The sequence below is a fragment of the Mchenga conophoros genome, linkage group LG17 (assembly GCF_057382185.1).
Source record: "Mchenga conophoros isolate Kocher_MC1m ecotype Shallow Benthic linkage group LG17, M_conophoros_male_GT1.1, whole genome shotgun sequence".
Classification (NCBI taxonomy): domain Eukaryota; kingdom Metazoa; phylum Chordata; class Actinopteri; order Cichliformes; family Cichlidae; genus Mchenga; species Mchenga conophoros.
Window position 1 is genome coordinate 12717058 of NC_140542.1, and position 20337 is coordinate 12737394.

The 20337-nt window shown below is 41.8% G+C and overlaps 1 protein-coding gene across 3 annotated transcripts in view; it reads left to right on the forward strand.

Moving 5' to 3' along the window:
* Window positions 1-20337, forward strand: part of LOC146555141 (carboxyl-terminal PDZ ligand of neuronal nitric oxide synthase protein-like) — a 248283-nt gene that overhangs the window by 152717 nt on the left and 75229 nt on the right. For 2 of the 3 annotated variants that reach the window (XM_085250812.1, XM_085250813.1), the window contains exons 6-7: window positions 8531-8672; window positions 15837-16054. In XM_085250812.1, the coding sequence (XP_085106938.1) occupies window positions 8531-8672; window positions 15837-16054 (360 nt within the window). The remainder of the gene's footprint in view (window positions 1-8530; window positions 8673-15836; window positions 16055-20337) is intronic. The other variant, XM_085250814.1, reaches the window with a different exon arrangement.

Here is a 20337-nt window from a genome sequence, read left to right on the forward strand (position 1 = left end):
TCTGAGAGTGAAGTGTCTCTCCAGTTAATATATGTTTACCCAACTAAAAATACTTGGTTCATGTTGCGATTGGCAGCATTGGTTGGACGTGTTAGCCTGAAAGCATGCTGTCATGTGTTGAAGACTTGGAGCTTGGTTCTGAGAATATAAAGTCATTGGGAAAGTGTTTACTGACAATTAGGATACTTTTCAGACCCAGAGGCTGCATCTATTGTTAATATGAAGTCTGTGGTTTGGTTCAGTTGCCATAGATAGTTGTATGGAAAGTCCAGTTAGACCAAGGGTGTCCAACTCCAGGCCTCAAGGGTTTTAGATATCACCCTGGGTCAAATTAGTTCATTACCAGGCCTCTGGAGAACTTCAAGACATGTTGAGGAGGTAATTTAGCCATTTAAATCAGCTGTGTTGGATCAAGGACACATCGAAAACCTGCAGGACACCGGCCCCTGAGGCCTGGAGTTGGACACCCCTGAGTATCAGATTTCTGAGTCTGGATCAGAAATCTGATCCAGACTCAAAAGACTGCAGTCTGGTTGAAAAGGTAAACAGCGTACAGTAATGCTATGAATGTGATGTTGGGAATAATTGGAAAATATGGTTGTGTATTTATGATATGCAACTTTTTGTTAACCCAGCTGGCTCTTAAAATGAACAAGGGCATTTTTTCTGGCATTGCCAATCTCAACGGTCATAACTAAGGGGCAAATTACATCAAAAAAATATTTAAAGACTTTGAACAAATGGCTAAAACTGTATTTGTTGAAAGGGACTTCGCATTTGGCACTTTTGACTTTGCAAGGTTTTACTTCTTTAAGATGTTGTCCCAGTTCAGTTTCAACAGAATAGCAACAGAGAGAATCTCCTCCACGTTAATCTCACTGTCTAAGCACTTAATTGTCCATAAGCACATTTGACCAGAAGAAGAAAAAGCTTTTTTTTCTGTCCTTTGACTTCGATTCAGTTTTCCGGTCTCATAGGAGACCTTACCAAAGCAGCAATCAGTTATTTAAGCCCCCATGAAAAGGTTCAAGTTTTCTTTTGTCCCAGCGACTCTGGGTCTATACTTTTATTACAATTAAACTTAACTACTGCAGCACATTGCACTCTACTCTCCCCCCAGAAGCTTTTAAAACAATTGCAGCTTACAAAGTACTTCTGGCAGACTGTAACTGGAGCAAGTAGAGTGCTCACATCACTGCTGTTTTAAAGTCCCTGAACTGGCTCCTGATGCCTTTGAGGATAGATATTTAAGATCCTGGGAATATGGATGTCTTCTTAAAGAAGCAATTAAACTGGTTGATATGCTGCAAAAAAGACACCTGACCTGTGTAGTGCCCTCAGTCTTTGCTGCTCACTCTAGCAAAGATGAAAGACTGTGATGGATTTGACTTTGCCAGTTTTGGCCCCAAAGTGCCTTAAAAAAATTCTCCTATTTATACATTTATTCTCCATAACCCTGAAACCTGAGTATCTCTGTTCCATTATAAATTATTATATCCATCCATCCATAAATTTTCTTCCGCTTATCCTCATCAGTGTTGCAGGAGGGGCTGGAGTCTATCCCGGCTGCCATAGAAAGGCCATGGTCAGGTGACAGATTTAGGACTTCTTCTTTTTTTATAAGTGTCTCATTGTTGTAATTTAAGTTGTTGAAAGGTTCTTTAAAAAGCTGTAGAGTTGATCCAGTATGCTGCAGAGAAAATATTCTTCCTGTTAAAAGGGTGTTTTTCCTTCCCATTGTCATCAAGTTCTTCCTAATAGGGGGTTGATTGACTGTTGATGTTTTCTCTCCAGGACTTTTACCTAACAGTATAAACCATCTTGAGACAACAGTTGTTATATCAATGAAAGTGAATTGAAATTGAATTGGATTGTTGCTGCCTCTGCCCTTATTACTTCAGTATGGTATTATCATTGTTGAGCTCCCAGCGGCAGCCCATGTCCCAAGCATTTTTTTCAGCAGTTCAATGAGGTTAGCTCTTTTGTTTAATGGGAGCATTTAGTGGAACCAATTTGGGGTTTTGTTAGTAGGATTAAGAACGAGGAAGTCATCTTTCTGAGCCAGAAGCACAAAAAATGTGTTGAACTGTTGAGTCAATTACAAGAAAGGGGAATTGGAGAGGAGGAAAAAAAGGACTAAAATAATGAAAAAGTATAAAGCATTGTTTTCAATTGTGTGTTTTCCAACGCGTCGGTGTGTGAGGCAGGGGAGCCGAGCTTTGCTGTGTTCGCTGTGTACAATAACACCAGAATCTGCTCTCATCCCCGGTATGACTGCCTGTGGAACAAACATCTTCAAAGGGAAACACGATTGTTTACTGTCAGTCTGAGGACCAGCATGGGGTGAGAAGACATGAATGGGGTCCACAGAGAAGGAGGAGATGATGTGGGGGTGAGATAATGGAGGAGGAAATGAAGAAGATGGGAACGGCAGAGCGTGGAAAAACAGGACCACGGCTCCAAGGAGGAAAGATGAGTGAAGGATGCAAGAGTTGCTCCAAATGTGAGATGCCTGCAAGTGTATACTTAACATTTTTGAATAACATCATCTATCATTTTCAGAACAACTTTTTCCTTGTTTAAAAAAAGTGGAGTTTTGCCTTCAAGGGTCACTAGTTTTTTTTCTTTCCTTTCTTAATGCCCATAGAGCGGTGATGTCTCACGTTATTAACACTCGTCTCCAGAAAATTAGAAAAGAGAGGAAGCAGATGTCAGAATTGAATACATCTCTTTTAATTTGCATTTTTATCACTATAATCTTGAACATCAGCTACTTGTATTCATGACGCCTGGTTGGTTGATGACACTGTCACTGAATACCAATAAGGAAGATGTGTTAAGACAAACAAACACTAAATTATTTTATGAAGGTGGAGGGAAGCATTGCTTTAACAGCTAATCTGGCAAATACTCTTCAGAAGTTTTCTATATAGTACAAAACAACTACTCAACCTTTTACATTACAGTCTATGAATTTCTGTTTTTGAAGTATGGGTGCTATGTGGGTTGCACGCTCAGTCTCTGGGTGATCAGTTTACCAGTTAGTCACTGCAACTAGCGTGAATAAAAATCCTTAGGATTTCTTAAAATCTCATCATAGCAATATTTACCATTTAAGAGGTTGAAACTGTTAGTTCTTCAATTCTTTTTGGTTCTGAAGTTATTTAGTCATGTCACTGTGAGAATTCCAAATCACCATCAGGGTGTATACCTCACCCCTGACGTCGTTGCCCACCTCTCAATTTTAAATACACTTAGTCATTGAGGGCTAGCAGGAGGGACTATGCGCTTACCTGCTGCTCCTTGGCAGGTAGCTCCATGCCCTCCTGGGTTTTAATTGCACCTTAGAACACATATGCATCAACACTACAATGAGCGGGTGGAGGGAGGTTTGGAGTCTTCTCCCACCCCCATTCTCTGCGGCCTGCTGGAGCAGGAGGGCTAGTAGGAGGAGTTGGCCGTCCGACTGCGGTCTGGGGTGTGGGGCCTCCCTGCTGCTGCGGAGTCGGGGTGGTCTGCCTCTCCCCACCGCAGGGAAAAGGGTAACACCACCTGGGTCTGGGTGCAATTCCCCCCTCCAGGGGCAAGGGTACCTAGACCCGGTTTGTAGAGTACGCTTGGGGAGTGTGATTGTGTGTACAGCGTCTCTTTATGTCTGTCTCCACGTTGGTTGAGTGTGGAGTGAGTGCATATGAGAGCATGAGGGTGGGAATGGATGTTTGTGTCTGTGTGTGCCTGTATGTCTGTGTCTATGTGTCAGGTTGGGTATCAGACGCCACCTCTCTGGGGACATCTCAGGCCCTCCAAGGTTTGGAGGCCTATCTCCACCCACCACCACTTCCCCTGCCGGTGGCGGACTCCCTCAGGTGTCGGTGTGTTGGTGGTTCTTTGTGTCTGGGGGTGGGCGTCCGGGTACACACCGGCTCACTCCTTGGCGGCCGCTTGTCGGGGCCTGGGGCTCGCTCGGACCCCTTTGGAGGTGGGGTGCCCCCGGCCTCTCGGCCTGGGGCTCGGTCACTCAGGCGCAGCTGGGGGCCGGCGGAGCTCACGGGCGCGTCACTGCAACTCCCCCTGACTTCTGCTCCGCGGCTGCTGGGCGAGCCCTCATCTGGGACTCTCCTCAGCTCTTACTGGGACAGTGGCGCGGCTGCCCCTCTGTTGGTCTTCCATGGTCTCTTGTGTTCTGGGGGCCTCTGGATGTCTGGAGTTTTGATCTCCTCCATACCCACTTCACACCCTGGAGGACGGGGCTGTGGCCCCCCCACACTCCCTAGCAGATCATTACATGGAGAAACCTTTGGAATGCAAGCATGCTGATCCACACAGGTATGCACACATGGGTATTCACAGACGCGGACTAAAGCTTTCTTGGCTGCTGCCTCAAAGCACACTGTGCGCTGTCTATCTTGCGTGCTGCACAATATCGTTTATTATTTAGTAAATATTGATACCTATGACTAGCTAGTTTATTGTGATGGTGCTTTGTTTTCTCTATTATTATGTTGCTCTTTGTTGTTTGCTGTCTCCTCTGTTTGTTTTTTTTTGTTTGTTTTTTTTTTTCTCTCCATACAGGTGACCCAGGAGTTCTTTTTTTTTTTTCTCTCTCTTCCCCCCCCCTTCTCACCGTCTCTTCTCCCCTTTGGTTTTCTTTCTTTCTCTCCCCCTCTTTCTCTCATTCATTCCCTCTGTCCTATTTATTAAAAAAAAAAAAAAAAAAAAATGACAAAGGATGAACTGAAGCTCTGCCATCACGTAATGTCGCATACTGCTGTTTCTGATGTCATTTAGAGAGAGAAAAAAAAAAAAGAGAATTCTTAGACAGCTCTGTTTTTCATCCCTCTACAAATTAGATTGTGCGGTGTTACTGTATTATTAAACTGTAGATATATAGTTTGATTAGATTTGATAGTTTATATATAAAATAACGCTGATTGAACTCCTGAAAGGACGATGAAGCAGAGGATGATTGAAATTGGAAATGGAAATAATTTGGCACAGATATTCTTGGTTGGAAACAAGCTCCTGCTTTACACAGATCATGGGATTTGACTACCTTAATTGCAACAACCTGTAGCATGCAATGTGGTGGTAGCAAAACCTCCAAATCTGAAGCCAGAAACCAGTGGCATGCTCCTCTGTGGTTGACGGAAATGCTACCCTAGCTAAAGGTTTAACTCTCCGGGGATCTTGACGCAACATGGAGCATGAGCTCAACTGGCGAATTGTACGTGGTCAGCTTAACCGTTGTGGTGAACCAGTCGGATTATGTGCCAACCGTCACTTATGGGCTTCACATATGGCCACAAAAATGAGGTCAATGATACAACCAAAATGAGCTTCCTCCGTAGGGTGGCTCGGTTTGATCTCAGAGGTGTGGAGAGGAGCTCGGGCATGCAGAGAGAGCACAGAGTGGGACGCCTGCTACTTAACACTTTAATAAACAAACTTAGGCAATGCTAAACCAAATGCTTATTTTGCACCTCAGTATTCTATTTGAGCTGACAGCAGGGTGTTTACTTGCACAGAGTGTATTTCTGATGTTCATTTTCATTGAAAGTTTGGCTTGAATTTTTATTTCTATGGTTTTAAAAGTGTTTTTTTGTTGTTGTTTTTTTGAGAGAGAGAGAGAGTTTTCAAATGGCTTTATGCTGTCAGTGACTTTTAGTGAGGTACCGAGATCCAGGAGGAAGCTCAGAGGGGACAGGGCCTTCTCTATTGTGGCTCCAAAATTATGGAATAATTTGCCCATGCATGTTAGAGAGGCCCCTTCACTGTCCACTTTTAAATCACGTCTTAAAACCCACTTTTATTCCTTGGCTTTTAACCTCAGTGAGACTTAGTTTCTTTTTTAATGCAGTAGTTATTTAATTAATGATTTCACTCTTCTTTTATTTGTTTTTTATTTATATCTCATGTAATTTTATTTTACAGTTCCAATGTACAGCACTTTGTGTCAGCTGTGGTTGTTTTAAAGTGCTTTATAAATAAAGTTGATGATGATGATGATGATGATGATGAGGTGACTGAGCACAACAAAGTGGAGGTTCATGGAGCTTTTATGCCAGCAAGGCAGCTTAGTCATCACGACTGTTGATTCTGTAAGGGTCAGAAGGTATGTGACACACTGGGAGGTCATAAATTCTTTCTGCTGGTTGTGCCACCTGATGGCTGGTCACTATGGTAACATCAGCACTAAATTAAACTAAAGCGAGTCGATTTAATTTAAAAAAAATGAATAATAAAATGTGCTGTAAGAAGACTGCAGACAAACATTACTACTGATACAGAAACACATCTGTGGGCTGAGGCCAAAGCCCAGGAGCTCAGTTGCTGTCAAAACCCACTAACTCATCAACTGTTTTCTGATCCCATACAGAGCTTGCACTAATGCTGTTAGCACTTACAGGACACAGCCTCAAACTAGTCCAGTGTTGACAAGCAGGGCAAGAAAGGATTTGGTCCTTCAGTCATGTGTGTATTGTGTTGTGGCTTTTAGGCCACGCTTCATCCATTTATACTCATTCAGCTGAGAATGAGTGCTTTACAATGAAATCTTTTCTGCCTTTACGCCTTTCTACTGTGAGGAGATAGAGCAGATGCCTGACAGGAGATAGAAAGCGTCTAAGTTGTTTTTGCCTGACCTGCCTTTTCAGAGCAGGGCCGAAGGAGGAAAAAGGAGGAGATGAGCAGAGGCACTAAAGTCGGTGTGCCTGCGGGTAAAGTGAAATCCAGTCAAAAGTAGAAATTCAGAGTTTGGAGTATTTTTTTTTAACAACAGGCTGCTATTTGTTTGAAATGCCTTAGAAGGAGGAAAAAGGAGAAATTTCTCAATGTGCTGAAATACAAACACCCCCACCACCCCACCAAACAAAAAAATAAAAGCAACAAAGAGCTGCATCTACAATACAATAATAATAATAACTAGAATTATTCAGAGAGTACAAAGTTCTGCCGAGGCGGCTCAGTCTCTGGGCAGTATTTACTTTTAAGGGAATAGTATAGTAGGAGTAACCTGTAAATAACTGAACATGAATAAGGTACATATATAATATTATATAATCTAATACTACCGTATATTGCTAATTAACTGGGCACCTCATTCTCTTTCCTTTTGCAATATTTTCTTTGAAGATAAACAATTTTTGGGGTCATCTTAAAAGAAATGCAGATGTGAAATCAAAAGTGAGGTCAGAGGTCATGTGACATGGTTTTTGGAGGCAAAAGAATCCCCCTATATTGTTCCCTGTATTCCTATTTATTAATGCAATAGCAGTAAGAAACATAGTTTTAAATAGCTTCTCACTTTGACCTTAGATCAGTCTATTAACCTAAAAGGAGAGGTCAGAGGTCAAATGTGATGTGATATTTTAAATCTTTATACAGTACTGTCTACATGTTGATAACACACACCACACTTGTAAGAATTATAGTTGCTTTTTGTCAGTTTTCCACCAATAAATCTTGAAGACCTCGGGCGATGTAAGCCACATTTCACTAGATTGTTAACATGACCTCAAGTTTACACCCTTGAAAAAAGTAATGAGAAATTATTCAGAAACTTTCCAGCTAGTGAGTACTATGTGTCATTTTTGTCTCATTTTTGTCATTTATGTCTAATATTTCTTCTTCTTGACATAAAAAGTTTAAATGGAAACTTCAATCTTTACCTAAACCTTTATTATTATTATTTTTTTTAAATTAAAGAAAATACAACATGTAACTGATGCATTTCTTTTTTAAAAACTGATATAGCTGGGCAACATGTTCAGGATGTAAGCTTTACTCTGTGACAGCTGGGATGGGCTCTCTGAATCGGATCAAAGATAGATGGATGAAAGCAAGTCCACTGAGTCCAAGAGTAATAATTCCACATTTACAGTACATTGGTAGAAACATAGTCTCACGGGTGAAAGCCCGTTCATTTCTTTGTAGCTCTGCCTCTTCCTTATGTAGACTTTGTGACTCTGCATTTTTTTCCACTACAGGACGATTCAGTTTCAGTATTTTTCCTCCCCACTTAAGTTGCAAAGCATCACAACAACATGATTGGTCAGTTGTAATGGTGGCCCCACAACAACATCATGATCTCTTAACATAGTGATCTCAGATATCATCATGTGGCCCAGTGCATCCATGTAAGAGTGAATCACCAGCTGACCTACACACCCGTGTTCTGGGCTTGTTGTGTCTGAGACAGGAAATATTCTAAGAGTGATTCTGGGTCCAGTCGGAATCCAACACTGGGCTCAGTCTTATCTGGTAAAATCACCCTGGTGGCTCGTGATGGGGTTTGCATTGCCTTATACCCAGAAACATGTATTGGTTTCTGGGTAAACACCTGCAGAAACCCAGTCAGAGGAAGCCTAAGGAGAAAGATGCCACACTAGATGAAGTCGATTAGAAAATGCAACGCAGCAAAGAGTTTTTAATTTTTCTTTAAAACCAAATGTCAACACAAAAATGCAGCTGATAACACTCTGAGAATCACAGCTACATTTATTTGTCTTTCTTTGTCTCCTCACCCTCGCAGAGCCAGGCCATGCGTATCGTTCGGACAGTCGGGCAGGCGTTTGAAGTTTGTCACAAACTGAGTCTGCAGCACACGCAGCAGAACACAGATGGACAGGACGACCACCACAGCGACAAGAACAGCAATGACTCCTCCGTCACAGGTAGACACGAACACCATTCCATTTTTTATTCTATTAAAGCACTTCTGCTGTGGCCTCAAGTCTGTTAAAAAGTGCTTACTGCAAGTTCAGTTGTGCATACTGTGATCACTTTGGAGAATGGTGGAGCTGCAGAGGCACTAAAGACTGCAAGGTGAAAGTTGCGTGCGAGTTTTCAATTTGAATTGAACTCATTAAAAGACAAAAAAGTAGACGCGAGCTCACTGAGGAGAGGTCAGGAGCAAATGCAACGATTGATTGAGTGACGTTTTGTCTCAGGGTAATTCATTTGTTGTTTTACCTTCAGCAGGCGTTGTTAGTGAACGCTGACAGGCAAGTTCATACAGAGACAGTCTAAGATTGTTTTTCTGCGAGATGCCAGAAATGTTATTTTGCCATGTAAAGCGCCCACTTAGATAAAACGCACTGTGATTTTAAGACGAGTAAATACAGCTGTTTACGAGGTTTACTTTCAGATGAGAACTGCGCAGGGAGTGAGCGGATAGATAGACGTGTGTGGGTTGATGTAATGTAGTGCTTCAGAGGCATGTGCTGTGAAGGAGACTCGAGGCTTGTTTGGCTGTGGCAGTAAAAACATTGTCGGTGTGTCCAAAATTAAAAGCAGACCTTGAGAGCAGACTTTCTGGACCAACAAAGGGCACATCGCTGATAGAAACAGCCAGGCTTGTGCTGCCGATAGACTGATAGACCTTGTCTTTTTTTTAGACGCCCATAACAAAACATTGTTAAATTGAGTGCCTAAATTGTGGGTGGATTCAGTGCTGCTCTTTCATATTAGCTGGAGGTTGTCCAGGTGGCTGAGTGAATAAGACTCATACTTGCAATTTCCATCCTGTGTAATTTCCCCCTGCCTCGCTTATTTCCAATCACCTCTCTGCTTCTACATTCATAGAAATGCAGAAATTATCCCCAAGATAATTTATGGTTACAGTTGATATGAACATCATTCAAAATGGCATGTTTATGCCTTTTTACTGCAAAAGCTTTTTTTTTTTTTTCTGTTCCATCCTCATTATGCAGCAAGTCGCTCTTCACCTTTGTCTTTCCTCTCAAGAAAGATGTTCTCTGTTTGGATGCTGCACTGTTGCCATAACACTGTAGCATCCAAACAGACTGATGGCTGTTGGTTTTTGCCTGCTCTGCTCCTTGGTTCACCACCATGAGACTAATTTACGACATAACCAATTCATTATTTTTATCTTCTGATAAAATCTAAAGTGATGCCTCCTGTTTTAACATAAATCTGTTGTATAAACTAAATCCGATATAAATTTAGCAGCTATTCTCCTCAAGGTGGCCTCGTTGCCAGCCTCTGGTCTGTTTGTCCCCATCAGCATCAATGTGTAACATACGTGAAGTGGACTACAGTAGAGATATCAAGGTCCTTTGATGTCTAAAATAGAAGCCGTGCAACCACTGGCAACTGAGAATATTAAGAATAGTAACTGAGGGAATGTTGTAGAAGTTTGTTAGTGTCTTTCCGTAACAAAACGTAAAAGCAAAACTGGAAGACATGAAACTGATTTAAAATATTAATATAATACAATTATAATTATAAAATAAGTATTTACTAATAGTCCATAAGCACAAATCTGTGTGTAACCTACGCGTATGAACATTCATCATCATCATCATTCATCAGCCATTTATAATATTTGTATCTGAATTTGTTTGTACAAACAAATTTAAGTGTCTCTGACCATATGGACAAGCAAATGAAGTATTATTATCCTTATTATTGTTATTAATGCTAAAAATTACAGTTGAATTTTAAATTATAAAAGAATTATTACATTTAATATAAAGAAAACAGAAGATTCAATTGAAAGGTGTAGGCTTTTAATTTGAACCTGTGTTCTTTGTCGTCTCTTAAATTATCGTATCTTTCATTAAAAATGACATATCGTTGCTGGATGCAACAGGCTAATGTCGTCGCATTATTCCAGTCTGCCCTGAGTTTCTGATCTCTTTTGATGTCCAAATTTATTTCCTTTATTTGAGCCACGGTGGGTGTCTCAGAGGAAACCATATTAAAAACTTCTATAATTTCAGCTAGTTCAGTTTTATTTATACAGCGCCAAATCACAAAAGCAGTCGCTTCAAGGTGGTTTATTTTGTAAGGTAGACCCCACAATAATACAAGCAGAGAAAGACCCAACAATCATATGACCCCCTATGAGCAAGCACTTTGGTGACAGTGGGAAGGAAAAACTCCCTTTTAACAGGAAGAAACCTCCGGCAGAAACAGGCTCAGGGAGGGGCGACGATCTGCCACGAACGGTTGGGGTGAGAGAAGGAAAACAAGATGAAAGACATGCTGTGGAAGAGAGACGGAGATTAATTACAAGTAATGAGTCAATGCAAAGAGGTCTATTAACACATAGTAAATGAGAAAGGAGCCTTTGGACATAACTGTTTTCATTTCTTCAGCTGGACTTTCTGCTGCTTTCTTGCCTTAGAAGTACAGTAGCGTCACCGCTTTCTCTGTTCACCTGGAGGCATTTCCTTAGAAAGAGAAATGTGGGTGGAAGAGTATGGTGATTATACGAGACTGTTGCTTCAGAACTGTTCTCGTTTATTAACAAATGTAGGAACAAAATAGGCCGGTCACATTTCATTAATTGGACAGTAGTATAGCATACGTGTTTATTTTTACACTGTGTAAGAATGTACATATTAGTACATGAAGACCATTGGGTTTATACCATATTAGTTGTGTTTGGGCTCATTGTCATGCTGAAAAATGGAGATGTTGCCAATCATTGAGTTGATACCCAGGTTATCGGCTTTTCTAACTTGTCTAACGTTGTGTTGTCAGTTTCAGTTTTAACCTTGAGATAGGAAAGAGTCTCGGGAAGAACCAGTGAGAGTCCATTAGCACTTGTTCTATCAGATTGTAATCCTAAAAAGTATGTTTTTAATGCCCTAAGTAAAATGGGAAAGAAGTGTCATCAGTTCCATTGTGGAAGTCCTAAAAGTAAAGCAAAATCTGAAGGGCTGTCAGCACATTCCCCAGTGCCCACAAACACCTACACACTTCGCATAGTCATGTGTCCTCAGACTGCACTAACAGGTTGTACTGGAGACGCACTGCACATACACAGCTGTAGATGTGCTGTAGATGAGATTCCTGCCTGTATTGTGCCCAAACTGGAAAGAAGGAGAATGGTATGCTAGAGCGAATATCATGGATGAGTCAACACAGAGAAACAGCACAACAACACTGGTGGGCTGAGCTACTTTTATCCGCTGCCTGATGTCTGGACGGCTTGGGTTGTGTGGCAGCCCGGGGACACGTGGCTCTCAGTGGGGTCCTGAGAGGACAAGACAAGGAGTCATCAAATGCAGCTCTTTTACACCATTGTTCCAGATCTTACAGCGGCCAGCTGCTGGTCGTCCTCCCTGCCCTGATCTACACCGGGCAGGGATATGTTATTTGCAGATTCCCCTCCAGCCCTCCAAAGACGAGCTCGTTTTCACATGCTGATGAGCCCGGAGATCACCCACACGCTCTAACTGTGCATCGCACACACATTGTAAAGAGGACCTCACATGCATACAAGGAGAGGTCTGTACACACGCACTCACTGTCACGGTGTGTTAAATAACACAAGCGCCGTCACGCACAGCCAATGTGCTTATCTGAAGAACTAATTATCATGGCAATGAGAGGAGAGGGGAGGAAAAAAAGGGGGAGATAGTGTGCTGGAGGAAGGCATGTCTAGTTGAGATGAGGAAGAGGAAATGATGTTAGAGGGGAAAATAAACTCAGGAGGAGGATGAAAGGAAGAAGAAAGACCAAATGTAGATTAGAAAAGAGGAGAGGGGATGGAGAACTGGGTTGAACAGCAGGGAGTCACAAGAAGGAAGAAAAGGAAGAGAAGAAAGTGTGCGGCAATGTTTCTGTACTGTTTCAGAGGAGTTGTCCAACCCAGACTGAGTAATATAAACAACAAAGAATTTTGTAAAGTCAGCTTCCAACCTTGGAACTGGATCTAACGAAGCCCACTGAATGATAACAAATGCCAGTGTCATTACAGTTCAATTTAGCATGAGTTATAACAGAGCCACAGGCGTGAATATCCATTCAGCAGTAACTAGATAGTCAGTGAATGCTAAGTGTGCTGGGTAAAAAGCCCACGGGCTATATGATAACTTTTTTAGCTACAGTTTAAAAGCACACAAAACAAAAACTGTTTATTTGAGCAAGTTATTTTGATTCAGTCAGTGTGATTTTTGACTATTTTATTCATGGAGTGACAAAAAGCAACACAACTGCACCTGCTTCCAGTTCATTTATACCTGTTTAACCCTTTTTTCAACTAAGAAACAGTAAAAGCTCAAAGTAATTTTGGTCATTTTAACAGTGAATTGAAGCGCTAGTGATTCCACAGTTTTCTTCCCCTTCTCTTTCAATTCACACTCACTTATAGAGTAATGAACCACTGCTGCTGCTGCTACTTTGGTTTTAAAAGATTTAGAATATTCCAGTAGCTTAAACAAGGTAAATTACTGAATCTGATTACATTTTTATAACCCCCCCGTTCCCTGTACTAATCAGAAAAATATTCACTGCATATAAGTTTCCATGCAGATGAGTCTAATTAATGGTTGCCCACAGTGTTGTCTCCAGGCTTCCCTCAGCGTTTTGGAGACAAAGAAGGGTTCAGTTCCCCCTTCCCTCAGGTCAACCCTGCCCTTCCCTTACTTGCACTTCTGCCGAGGCACTGGAGGCCTCTGCCACCTGGGCCTCTTGTCACCACCGTCTGCACCCACAGTGGACATGGGTGGGCACTGAGGCTGAAGGCAGCTGGCGGCTGACTTTCTTATATGAGCCGTGGTTTGAGCCTAAAGCTTAATTTGGACTTCTGCAGTGAATCTGTGTAGAGCCTGCAGTGTAACATGCACAGGTGGCTAATTTTACATATCACTTTTCATTTGAATTATAAACTTCGGGGAAATCTACTTTGCTAAACCTTTATAATAATAATAATGGATACTTTATTGATCCCCATGGGGAAATTACTTGTTTTTCTCTGCATTTGACCCATTCACTCAGTGAAGCAGTGGGCAGCCCACTAAGCAGGCGCCCGGGGAGCAGTGTGTAGGGACGGTACCTTGCTCAGGGTTACCTCAGGGTAGCCGTTAAGTGGATTCGAACCGCCGACCTTCCGATCATGGGGCGACCACTTTACCTACTGAGCTATCCCTGCCCCAAGTGCTTGAAATAATAGTTATGCCATATTCATCATACCAGGGTCACACATTCCAAGAGGAAGTGTTGCTGTATGTAATCATTTATCCAAGACGTATAACGCTTGCTCTCTTTAGTCATTTGTAAATGGCTCCCACCCAGGCCCATGTATGCACCATTTCTCAATTTGCAACAGTCTCCCCGCAAAGGAGCTTAGCTCTTTTCTTCTCTCAGTGTAATTAACAATAACAAAGTCATCTGGAAAGAGTTGAGGCTGAACTGGGAAGCAAAGACAACAGGGGGAAATTATGTCAGTAGCAGAGAGCACGGGTAAACACCGGGCAGCAGAGCTTTGCCAGTTGAGTAGAAAGGGTGAGTATTACGAGGTGTAATGGAGGAAAAGGTAAGAGTAGTACTGGCAGCAGGTTTTGAATGGTAAGTATTGGAGATGACAAGCTGTGCTCCTTCCAAACTATTGGAGAGGAGGTTTGAGTGGAGGGGGAGGAGAGGATTAATAGCTGGGTGCACAAGAGGGGAAAACGAGCTGAGAGAAGTGACACCCTGTGTGGTCTTCTGCTGCTGGAGCCCATCTGCTTTAATGTTTGATTCAGACATGCATTCTTCTGCATACCAGGAACATACAGTGCAGATTTTATCCTGTCACTGAATCGAATTGAATTGAATAGACTGGTTGCAACGAGCTCGGAAAGAACTTGATACTTCCTTTTCACACCATTCTTTGTAACCCTAGAGATTGTTGTGTGAGAAAATCCCAGTAGATCGCCACTTTCTGAAATACTCAGACCAGTACCATCAACCATAACACATTTTCTTTCCCATTCTGATGCTCTGTTTTAACCTCAGCAAGTCATCTAGACCATGCCTACATACCTAAATGCATTGAGTTGCTGCCATGTGATTGGATGATTTGATATTTGTGTTAACGAGCAGGTGAATAGATGAAAGTGAGTGTATTTCCACTATATATTCTTATATTCATGCTTATTCGCTTTATTTCGTGATAGCCAGTGGTGGGCAGATGGATTTGCCAGCTGATATAGTTTTGCCAGTGAAGGGAGTGCAGCCCCTATGCCAGTCAAGTGTATTTTTAACAGCTAGAAAACAAATGCAATTTTGTTTTGTGGGCAGTTTTCAAGTGCAGTGCAGTTGTGCAGTTTTATGGAATAAAATATGGAAACACAGGCTTTCCTTGGTTACAAGGTTCACATTGAATTGGGTGAAGACATTCCAGGTACTGGGAGGAAGTGTTTCAGTGACTGTGACAAAGTTCTACAGAGGAAATATCTGAAGGCAGGAGGAATCTCATAACTGAGAAATCATTGCTGGCAAATATCAAGTTAAATCAACATATTTCTGCTTTTTTAATTGACTTTAATGGTACTTTTTAAAAATGTCTTTCAGTGCATCGATCTCTCATAAACTGTGGCAGCTTTCAACAGTGTTTTTACTAAATTAACATGTTTGGATTGCTGGAACTATTAACAGCAACAAAAGTAGTCTTTACCAAATAAAAGGAAAATGGATATCTCCATTAAAATTTTGATTAAAAGCGATGGGGCCACAAGCAGAAGAGTGGGAGGGCTGGCTGTGAACAGCAGCTGTTTTGATTTTGTGTCACAGGAAGCAATTTTGTTGATCATCACAGTTAATATCTGCTTTGTAAAAACTCAGAAACCACCACTGATTTCTGTATTGGAAATAAATTAACAGCAACAGGAACACTAAATGGAAGCCAGAGTGTGCTCCCAACAGTACATTTATTTTAAATTGACATTAAATTTGACATCTGTGTGGCAATAAAAAAAAATTGTCAACTATTTAGCATACTGTGGCTGTGTGGAAACTTTTCTCTTAAACGCTTTTATGTTTGTCCACCCATGTGTGTGTGTGTGCGTACATGCTCACGCCTACATGTGTGTGTGTGTGTGCAGGTGTGCGTGCTTATCCACCTGTGTGTGTATGTACTTTCCTGGGCTCAGTTCGGGAGCTAACAGGTGCAGAGAAGACGGCGACCGTCGCTGAAGAGACCGACATTGATGCCGAGGAGGTGAGCCAGGCGCTAGCAGCAGAGGATCTGAACCTCAACAGAGGAGTGACTGACCTGGACGCCACAGCCAAGACAACAGATGTGAACCTCTCAGAAAACAAGGTAGGCAAACACTGTGTGTACAGATAGGCAATGTGGTTGCCAAGGTTCATGTATGTTCTCTGTATGTGTGGCAGCAGCTTGGCATTACAGTTGGCAAATGGACAGGCCTTTAGCGCTTTTCTAGTCACTTTATTCTCTAAATTTGAAGCACTTTATCTACTGCACATCCGTGTCTGTTTTGGAATCAACAATTAATCTCACACATGTACGAGGTGGCAGGAAGGCTCTTTTACAAAAGATCCCAAACAGAAAAGCCCAACGTGACCAGGAGAGTCAAACTAGTTATGGTAAAGTTGCAGAGCAATTAGTGGTTGGAGACCACATCAGTACCAAGATTATTGCCACTGTACTGCATGCAATGAACTCACACTCTTGTTGTTTCAAAGACAGGGACAAAGGCCACAACCACATGCAAACAGCTGCCATCTTCAAAGCAACTTTGGTGCATCAAAGCAGTGATAAATGACACAGTCAGTCTGCTATTAGTTTGTGATCGAATGTGGTCAAGTTACAATTACATGCAATCTGTTTGTGATAATGCAGCACTTGACTTTTACAAATCTGTTGCCATCTACGTACAAAGAAAGACGCTCACTTTGCTTTATAAAAAATATACGAAGTTGCCAACCAGTTGATTCAAGTCGCTGATTGCAAAGTGATGAGTTGCAGACGAGTTGTTTGGCACACTCTGATTGATTGTAAAGTGTTGGCAATCTGTGTTTGCAAATTAGACAGCAGTTATTTTGCAAACCTTTAGCAATTCTGAGAGTAGCTGCAGGACTATCTGTGTCGGGCCACGACTGCATGGAGGCAGGTCGCTTTCAGCTAGGTGCTAACTGTGTTACTACGTGACGATCAAAAGTGGTCGAGGGTGTCGTACACTCAGTCATTTAGCCACCACAGCTGCTTGAAATCAGTTGTCAAATGTGAAAATATTCAATGCACTCAACTGCCAACCTCCATTTTTTTTCATAGATCTAGGACGGTTGCTGTCCTGCTTTTATTCTAATGTTCCAATATTCAAACTGAGCCATCAGCAGAAGCCAAATGGACACTTTAAGTTGTAAAATATATATTTTTTAAATGTAAGTAGTTTTTTTTATGCCTTGCTTTATGAAACATGACCTTTGCCCCTATGTCAGCGTTCCCCAACCTTTTTTGCGCCACGGACCGGTTTATGTTTAGATTTAGACTTTATACAGATTTCTCGAAGGCTTTCTTTAATGTAAGATTTACTTGAGAAATCATAAGGTTTTCATTTTCATTTGAAGATAAATGCATGTAGTAAACTCCACTAAAATCAATGTTACACCAGCTCTGTGCTTGTGTATGGCATGACTGTTAAGAAAGTAGCTCCTACTACTTGGTTTCTTTCAGGAGCTGTTAGCAGTGTGTTGGCAACTGAGCGCAAAGATGGCCAGTTCACGTCTTTGCATGGCCTTGTAGTATTAGAGATTTGATACTGCTCAGTCAGACCATCTGCTCTCTGGCCTGTGAAAACTCACCACTAGCATCTATCTATAACCACAGAAAGGCTGTCTGGCCTGTCGGAAGGTGTGAGAGCATGGTTGTTTGGCCTGCTGGCAGAGCAGCATAGTAACTGTTTTTTACTGGATTTACAGTTGTATGCAGGGGTGTAATTGTGTTTTTGATAGAGGAGGCAGTGGGAGGGAAACTCTACGTGATGAGGGCAGAGATGGGGTGCAGGGTGATGTTTATTATGCTACTGTTTGGCTCAAGACCTAGGGCTCCATATCAAGTTGGCAACAGCGGTGCATTGTAATAATTTTATTACGTTTTTATTATTTATAGCTTCCCATAGCCTGGCTTTGCTCAGTAGTGAGTGGACAAGTATAGCAGAAAAGCCTGGACTGCTTTTATTTGTTACTTTCTATATTCATTCTTTTGAACCTGTAAAACATTGTCACAGTTACAGATAAGTCATACAGAAGTCAATCCTAACTTTAAGCTATAGTGGGGGGTTTTTTGTATAACTTTATCAGTCTCTCACATCTTTGTGGAGGAATTTGGGTCCATACTTCTTGACAGCATTGCTACAGTTCCTTGGTAGTTGTGGGCATTTAGTGTTGCACAGCTCCATTAGTGTCCCACGTTACAGTCAGATTGGAGTTTGGACTTTTACTGGGCTCTTGCAACATCTCAATTCTTGAATTCTTCAGTGATTCTGTTGCATTTTCCTTTTGCATGATTCAACTTTAGCCAAGTTTTAGCTGTTGGACAATACTTTGGTATACAGAGTTTGCGGTGAGCTAAACAAGTGCAAGGTGTCCAGATCCTGTGGCTGCAAAACAAGCCCAAACTATCACCCCTCTGCAACTCTGTTTGACTGCTGGTAGGACTGTGCTGATGTCATGCATTTAGCTTTTCTTAAATGTGGTGCTGACGGTTAAGACAAGATAAGATAAGATAACCTTTATTAGTCCCACGTGTGGGAAATTTGTTTTGTTACAGCAGTGGACAGTGCAAGTTGCATAGAAAAATTAGAGAAAAAACACTGGAATAATATATCTATGAGATACTGTACACAATAGAATAGAATAAAATAAAATAAAATACTATATACAATCGAATAAAATAGAATACAAATGTTATATACAATTGAGTATAATACAACGATGCCAGAAAAGAGTATTGCACTTAGTGTTATTGCACATGTGTGGATGTGTGTGTTTGATCAGTTGAAGTCTTTGTTGTGGAGTCTGACAGCAATGGGGAGGAAAGACCTGCAAAATCTCTCCGTCCCACACCGTGGGTGCCGCAGCCAGCCACTGAAGGAGCTGCTCAGTGCTGTCAGAGTCTCCTGCATGGGGTGGGAGATGTTGTCCAACAGGGATGACAGCTTAGCCACCATTCTCCTGTCACTCACCACCTCCACTGGATCCAGAGGGCATCCTAGAACAGAGCTGGCCCTTCTGATCAGTCTGTTCTCTTCCTGTCTCCGGCAGAGATGTTGCCGCCCCAGCAGACCACACCGTAAAAGATGGCTGAGGCCACCACAGAGTCATAGAAGGTCTTCAGAACTGGGCCCTTCACTCTAAAAGACCTGAATTTAGGGCCAAACATCTCCAGTTTGGTTTTCTTTGTCCAAAGGGCATTCTTAAAGAAGTCTTGTGGTTTGTTAAGATGCAATTTTGGAAACCTGAGTTGTGCTGCCATCGTCTTTTTTAGAGAGAAGACTTGTTCAGTCTTTTGTGTTGTACTGGGACTAAAATGCCAACTGAGGCTTATAGAGTCTGTAATGTAGCTGTTGGGTTTGTTGCAGTTTCTCTGATCTCAGAGTGAACTTGCTGGCACATACACTACTGACGTGTACCTGACATTAAAGTATATAAAGTACATTAAACTCCTTCTGTAGAGGTGCTCACACAGACAGATGTGCAGTTAATAAAGTACATTTGAATAGCAGCACCTGGCAGCTACCTACTTGCTTAAATTCTTATAGAAGGAGTCAAAGTATGCTTTCTCCTTTTTCACAGGACAACGTAGAGCTCTGTGGAGATGTTCGTTTTTACTTTTGCTGTGCTGTAGGACTTTGTGCATACCACTGACATGCATACCCTGGCAAAACAGCAGCATTTAACACCCTGGGAAGGAGAACAGGCTCTCCAGACAGGCTACTGTTTTCGCCTTTCTGTAAGCTTTATTCAGGCTAGTGTTCATTTTCTAAAAAGAATGTTAATAAGAGTCATGAACAGACTGCTGTTGTCTAGCCTGAATAAAACAATGCACCAAGATTTATTACTGAGTGCTCTTGAGTGAAAGGCTGTGGCCTGAAGAGTTGCCAGTTTTTGGGACAAAGTTGCAACATTTGCCAAACATTTCTGCTACTTAGCAAATTAAAGAGTTGCATTATTTATTCCCTCTGATGCCCAGACGGTCATATTCACCCCGACTGATTTGGAGTATAGTTTTTGTTTATATATCTTTTTAATTTCTTGATGGTCTTTTTTTCATCAGATCTCATAAAACGCTCAGGGCTGTGCTTAACTCCGGGTAACCAGGCTGTTCCTTATTCATCTTCAGTCAATGCTAAATAGTGAAACAGATGAGCTCCTAGGCAACACTCCAGGCCAGCGTTAAGTAAACGTCTCATCAAGACCCACACAAGAGTGTTATGTCACCTCAGGCTTCAGGCGCACCGAAACATACCTGTTAACACACCACGTGAAGAGATGCCAGATGCTAAATCAGAGTTATAAAACCAAGCTATTCATCTGGTTAACAGTCCTTGGGTCCCATTAACGTTAGTTATGAGACCCTTC